Source organism: Xyrauchen texanus, chromosome 3 (assembly GCF_025860055.1).
Source record: "Xyrauchen texanus isolate HMW12.3.18 chromosome 3, RBS_HiC_50CHRs, whole genome shotgun sequence".
NCBI classification, from domain to species: Eukaryota; Metazoa; Chordata; class Actinopteri; order Cypriniformes; family Catostomidae; genus Xyrauchen; species Xyrauchen texanus.
In genome coordinates this window covers 58,658,749-58,666,248 of record NC_068278.1, presented here as the reverse complement: position 1 = coordinate 58,666,248, position 7,500 = coordinate 58,658,749, and the positions used below count along the sequence as shown (strand labels likewise).

The 7,500-nt window shown below is 40.0% G+C and overlaps 1 protein-coding gene across 1 annotated transcript in view; it reads right to left on the bottom strand.

Moving 5' to 3' along the window:
- LOC127625111 (peripheral-type benzodiazepine receptor-associated protein 1) overlaps window positions 1–7,500 on the bottom strand; it is a 148,896-nt gene that overhangs the window by 56,422 nt on the left and 84,974 nt on the right. Inside the window, exon 6 of the mRNA XM_052100199.1 lies at window positions 808–969. Coding sequence (XP_051956159.1) covers window positions 808–969 — 162 coding nt within the window. The remainder of the gene's footprint in view (window positions 1–807; window positions 970–7,500) is intronic.

The window sequence follows — 7,500 nt, the reverse complement described above, 5'->3', positions numbered from 1 at the left end:
AAAATGAACCAAATGCCAATAATAATCAGGAAAAATGAAGATTCGGTGCATAACAGGATTTTTAACTATAAACAAGCCCGGAATACACTTACTTATTTTGGGACTTTTATTTTGAAATGACGAAGAACTGGCTCAGTTAGAATGCTCTATATTTCAGAATTTACCAAATGAAGCTTTTATAGCCTATATTCACCAGATGGAGGATTTTACACAGTATATCACCAGATGAGGCTTTTTATTTATTATTATTCACAAGAAAGTTGGAGTTGACGGGGCACGTTTCTATTTACTCGCATTTTTTTGCATGCTCTCACTTTATTATCAAATCAAAATCATGGATTTTTGCAGATAACCGATAGTTCCAAAAAGCAACAATCGGCACCGATTAATCGGTTAAAACAGATATATTGGTCTACATCTAGTATTTATAGATGGGACATTGACAAATAATGTTGTCCGAGACGATAAAATGAAGAATCTTTTAAAAATCGAAATGAAAAACAAACTCACGTCAAGTTCGTAGAAATGCAAACTCAAGGGTCCTAATCAAATATAATCCCGTCTGAGTGCGGATGTCGGTGATTGCTGACATTGAATTCTCACAACGCTTCACCTCGTGTATTTTGACCGAAATGAACTACCGATAAGATCCAAGATGGCCATTGGGAGAACCGGGTAGGCCGGCCGCGAAATGGGGCCACCGCTTTATGCAGAACGCGCCACAAAACGGCTTTTTGTGCCAGTTTCTATGTAAAATCCCGGACCAAATTTTCTTCCCAGTCCACATGTTATTAAGATGTGTCTTACCAGCAAATGAAGACGTTTTTCCGTGGTCTGCTCTACCTCGTGGGCGTGGCTTGTGCCCTGATCGGGCTTCACTTGCGTTTCTGACTCCACCCCCTCTCCAGGAGTCTCCTCCCCCTTAACAGAGTCCTCATCTACTACTGTGGGTGGGGCTTCAAATGCAACCTGCATTGGGAAAATGTCATTACAAAAAATGCTAAATTAAATCCTCATTTTTTTCCTTTTAATTTTGGGGAGAATAATAACCTGGTCAATTCATGTAGAAATCCACCCTACTACTGTTTATAAAGATTATTTAGCTAGTTTTGGGGACAATTAGTATCATCTCGTCTTCACTCAGAAGTAAGAGTCAAATGCCTTAACGTCTAATTTTAGTGACTAGGCCTACTTAAACTCTAAGTGAAACCACTGCGGCCAAAGCCATGAACTGATAAAAGGATCAAACCTCCATTGAAACAGCCAAGAGGAAAAGTCATCAGTTAGCGGTGTCAGTGTTCTGCCGTAACTTTACACTGATTAGCATCACACATTCTCACTTATTGGCCAACACCCACAAGTTGGCAAAGTCAAACGTCATTGTGCAAATGCAGTTTAATTGTGCGTAGTGGTGGGAACTAGCCAGTTGACAAACTCTAATATCCCCGACATCCTCGTGTGATGACAGATTTATGCCGCCTCTTTATATCAACCTCCCAACATCCCTCTAACTGCATTAAACTGTCATCAACTGTGTTTACATGCACATCTTAAACCCTGTACGTCTAAGAAAGACTCTCACGACCCTGCATTTCACAGCGTTTGAAAATGTTGTCGCATTTAATTCATTTATGTTTGCTTTGAGGTCATCTTTGAGTCTTTAACTGAGAAATGGTGCATGGACAAACCATTTGAGAGCTAACTACCAGCGTTAAGTGCAGCGCTAGGTGCTACATCCAGCGCTACCGTATCATCCAAAGCAGTACCTCCAAGGGCAACGCAAAACTGGGTATGGGTGGGCGTGCTCGTGCAAACTTTGGGTGTATTTATGAGAGGTCTATGTGAATGAACTACTTTGCTAATCGTGGTTTAGACGATGTCTATTCTCGGTGCAAAGTCTAAACTCTGTTTGTGCATTTGTATACATGAGGAGTGTGTTAATGCTAATGAGATATGCCCGACATTCAACAAGGAAGCAGATATTGCACAGAAGAACATAAGACACATATGGTCCATGTTTCTAATCGAATGCATTTTATACAGCCCTTATACACTTGTTATGGATGTTATTGATGTTATTGACTCACTCTTCACGTGCACTATTTTGCCAGCTAACGCAGCGCATGCTTTCACAAAAATATATAACATTTATGGTCATGTCTACTGACTATCTGCATATGACACATCGCTTAGTACTTTGATCTTAAAATAGGACTATTATGGTGCGTTCACATACAAAGCAAAGAAAATGCTCGCCTTGCATTGCTAACACGACGCGAACCCGCGAGTATTCCCGCTTCTCTTCCGGAAAAGGACAGGAGGTCGGGCTTCTACGACTTGGTTCATAGTAAAGTACAACCAATAGCTGGAATCAAGTAGACGCGCATATTTCCAGAACTTACCAGGTAGGCCAACTTCCTCGCTCACTTTCCTCCGAGCGATGTCCTTTTTCGTCCGGACTCTGTACATGTATGACGTTGTGCGTCATACAATTCCGGGTGTCTACAACTGTAATTTAACATCCATTTTTCCAGATTTCTTCTGCTACTACATCAGTACGTCAGTGACATCCGGACAATCTCAATGCTGATAGGCTTTCGCGACAACATCGCGACATGTGGATTTTTTGCTCGAGTTGCGAATTAATCGTGCCCGAATACGCGAACGAAGCGATTTCATTTGTTCGAGTCGCGTGAATTCACGTCTATTCGAGATGTTGTGTATAAGTGTCTCTGTGACAGCTCTAGACTCTGTAAACAGCAAACAAAAATATGTCCACTGGACGTGGTCTCTGACACTTTATGCCTGTCAATCATTTTGCGCGTTTTCATAGTATTGTAGTTGCAGCAAATTATTGAGGCTTAATGCCGTTTTTATGCCATGTCATTCATAACAGTTGCCAGTTGAGGGCACTGTTTTACTACTGTTGTTTTTAACAACCGTTTCTGCACCATGTCGTTCTCAATAAAGCTAATTTAGTATCGTTGGAGGGCGGGGTTTTGGAAGAGGGGGTGTGGCTAATCCAACGGCATGGAAGTAGAATGGCTAAAATTGCTTTCTGCACCTTTAAACCTAGAGTATACCTCAAAATACCATGGTGCAGATGGTATTAGTTGATACTTTGATATATGGTTGTAGAGCTGTGGAGGGCGGGGCTGGGGTGGACGCCCCGGTCCCCAATCAATGATGGGGCACGCGAGGGATAAAGGCGGCCGGTGACGACAGTTCAAGAGAGAGAGAATTACGGGCAGCTGTATGTGTTTGTGTGTGTCTTTTTATTTAATTCAATATTATTTATATTGTTAAGCCGGTTCTTGCCATCTAAAGGTTTCCTTTAACCCCTTTTCACTGGTGCCGAAACCCGTGAGTAGGAGGAATGCCCGTCGTAGAGTCCTCGACCCTTCTGTCCACCCAGGGGAGCGTCACTGCTATCCGCTGGGGGACGGAGTAGCCCGACCGCCTGGACGCTGGGAATGGCCGCTGTCCGTGAGGCGAGGAGAGACGGGACCACCTGTAGCGATAGAGTCGCTACCAGGGGCGGAGGAGTGTCCTCACGTGCCACCAGAAAAGCGGAGGGGCATTCTGTCCACTGGAGGACTGAGGTTTGACTCCGGTCCGCCCGGGGAGGAGCGGCTGTCGTCCGATTGAGAGTGTGGAGGAGTGATCGGGGGAACACGCGACGGCGCATCAGAGAACCGGTGAGTGAGCTGCTTCTCTTTCTCTCTTTGTCTCTCCATGTTGGCCTTTCCCTCGCCTATTTTGTTCTTTTTGGGGATTTTGGCAGGGATGACCAGCCGGATATACGTCATGTCAGGGGCCCTGCGGTGTTACCTCAGGCCGGGGAGCCCCATTGTAGAGCGGAGGAGGGCTCTCCACCGCCCTCCTCCGCTCTAGAATGGTACTTATGATTCCCATGTAAATGTACCATGATATACTCCGAGGTGCATACTGTACAATGGCATTACCAAAAAACACGCCAAGATGCATGTAGCCCGTGACCATAAGCTTTTTGAGGATTTTCCCCTCCTGTCCCCAGGTCGAGGATGGCAGGGATGACCAGCCGGTGGAGCCCGCCTGAGGCAACATGGCCGCATGACGTAACCCCCCACCCACCTTCGGACAGGAAGGGGGGGGTATACGTCATGCCGGGGGGGGGGCCCGGTGTTGCCTCAGGCCGGGGAGCCCCATTGTAGAATGGTACTTATGATTCCCATGTAAATGTACCATGATATACTCCGAGGTGCATACTGTACAATGGCATTACCAAAAAACACGCCATGATGCATGTAGCCCGTGACCATAAGCTTTCTTATATTAAAGCCTGTAGATTGAGTATTTAAACATTATTAAAACAAAATTACATACAATTTAAAGCAATTATCTCAATCTCCATAAGATTACATTAAAAGCTATAGCACATCCAGATTTTATGTTAGATGCAATACTGAATAGCAGAGGCTAATAGTCATAACACATTGACTTCTGCACTAAAGTTAAGGCTCAACTAACCCCCGAATAACAGTCTTACATTTAGTACTGACATAAAAGTGTCCCGCAGGGCACTTAATCAACACTTATCCCACATTCTGAACTATTGCACCATGAAAACCAGGAACACAGTAAAACATAAGGACAAGAGGCAAACAGGTTTGCATCTAAAAGCCTTATTCTAGCTCCATGGCTGTTAAAACGGTTGGATCCCAAACGCCAGCCTCCGTTGGCTGTAAGCACATTGCTGTAATCCCCACGGACTTCTGAATCGGGTAACTGGATCACTTCTTTAAAAAGCACCTTAATGGATTGGCTTGTCTGCTAGTTTTCCTTTATAGTGCATGCACTGAATGCATTGAATGCACTGAAACCTCTTACCTCATGCTATTGCAATCTGTCGGTCTACGGCAGAACAGCATGTTCACACTCATCACATCTGGCCGTGCCAAAAACTTAAACCCAAATTTGGACGGGCGACATTCAAGCTAGGCCTTAAAGTCAACAGTTCTCTCTTGCAGATCTTGCACACTGCATGCACGGTCACAGCTATACGATCAAAAGCTATACGATCTGTCGCTCAAATCCACTTAGTTTGGAAAAGCTGCAAGGGGCTTTTAATCGTGCATAAACAAACGCTTGCTGAAGGCGGAACCGGAGAGGACAGGTGAGTGTTATAATCTGTCCTGCATGGATGGCACACGTTCAGTCATACCATTCGTGCAAACCCTGCAGGACGTGCTCAAATGACTGTTTCTCTCCTGATGTATGACGTACACGCATCCTAGTACGTATCACGATAACACATGAATTCGACCTACCCCTCTCCTGTGAGCTGACAGTCAGGTGTCCCTGTATGGACGCGGTGGACCCAAAGCAGGAATGGATGCGGGAATGTCCGGTTTGCTTTGGGCTAAAGTCTTTTCAACCATCCAAAACCCTCTCAACGCTACCACGGCAACAGCCAGCGGATTATGGGACTGTACCATTCTACTGTCAAAGGGGATTAGAGAGCGCTCAACATGGCTCCTTTCTGTGTGTGTGTGTGTGTGTCACAAATGACCAGATTACCCGCACGGGTATTCTCATCCGGGCTTTGGAGGGACACTGGTCAGATCTGAGATTGAAACTTCAAATGGCCCGAAAACTGGGTGCCAAAAATCACAATTCAACAGACGAATTCTAGGCCATTTATACCTGCGCTAAAACCTTTGCAGGGAAATAGAAGAAACAAATAATTAATAATTAATAATTATTAAAGAAGCTCATCATTACCTCTTTATTTTCTGTGCAAGACCAATTATCATTTTAATAAAATAAAAGATAGATTAAAAAAACATGTACTATTAGCATAATTAACATTATAATTATTAAACTAAAACTATTAACTAAATTTGATTTGAAAAACTTCAAAATTATTATATTTAAAAAGACATTTTGTCGATACAATGATCACAATAAATCAATATTTGCTGTTTAAGAATGGCGCTACAAAAATAACAATTATTATTAGCATTATTAGCATTATAATTATTGTTAATATTATTAAACAATATTTTTGTAACCAAATATATTTATAATATTTATAACTAAAACTAAAAACTACATTTTAATTAATAAATTAAATTATTACCATTATAATTATTGTTAACACTATAAACAATCATTATTTAACTAAATATATTTATAATTACAACTATTAACTAAATATTAATTAATAAATTACTATATTTTTTTAAAAAAATGGTCGATATAATGATCACAATAAATCCAAATTTTCTGTTTAAGAATGCCGTTAAAAATATAAATATAAAAAATATATATTAGTAGTACTATTAACATTATAATTATTACAAAAATGTACATTTTTGTCATAAATCTAATAAAAAAAAAATTTTTTTTAACTACAAAATTACTATATTTAAAATACAATTTTGTTGATCACAATAAATCAAAATGATAAAAATATTATTATTACCATTATAATTATTGCAAACATTTTTATTTTAGGCAACTAAATCTATTAACTAAATTAAAATTAAAAAAGCTATTTTGAAAATTTGCTGTCAAAAGCAACAAACATCTCAATTTATGTTTTTATTTTCTTCTCAAAACTATAGTTATAACGGAACTAAAGCAACATATATATAAATAAACAAATAAATCAAATAAATAAACATATTTATCCAGATGATTATCTCATTATTAGGAAACAAAATTGTCAAGTAAAACAAATAATTTTACAATATTATGTCAAAATATGGCGACATATAAACAGACATTATTTACATTTTAATTATTAATAATTACATTAGTAATATAATTTGTTGTCAAGTAAAACTCAAAATTTTACAAAACTACAATATGACAATTTAAAAAGCAATTTTCAGTCAAAGTCAACAATAGTCTCTATAAAACGTGTTTTTCCCATGAAGCCACTGTTACATTTACATAAAATGTATATTAAATCATTTAGCAGAAACTTTTATCCACAGTGAGAAACATCACATGCAAAACACTGTTATTATTAAACGCTGTCCACCTCTGAAGCAAAACACCAGATTGTTCAAATCAGGAACTCTCATAAATGCCTTCATGATCCGATCAGCATCTCTCATTCTCATCTCGTACTGCGTTCAGACTGTGAAGATTATTCTGCAGCCAATTACATAACAGCAAAAATAATATTCACTCCAGTTTAAACACTACAAGCCCTAAAAACAGGTGACAGGAACAGCACCTTAACACACACACACACACACACACACACACACACACACACACACACACACACACACACACACACACACACATGTTGTGTTTCCATGTTTTATGGGGACTTCCATAGATATAATGGTTTTATACTGTACAAACTTTATATTCTATCCCATAAACCTAACCCTACCCTTAACACCTCACACACTCTCACACAAAAACATTTACATGATACATTTCTTACACATTCTCACAACAAACATACATCTTAGACATGATTCTCACAAGCTGTTCTCA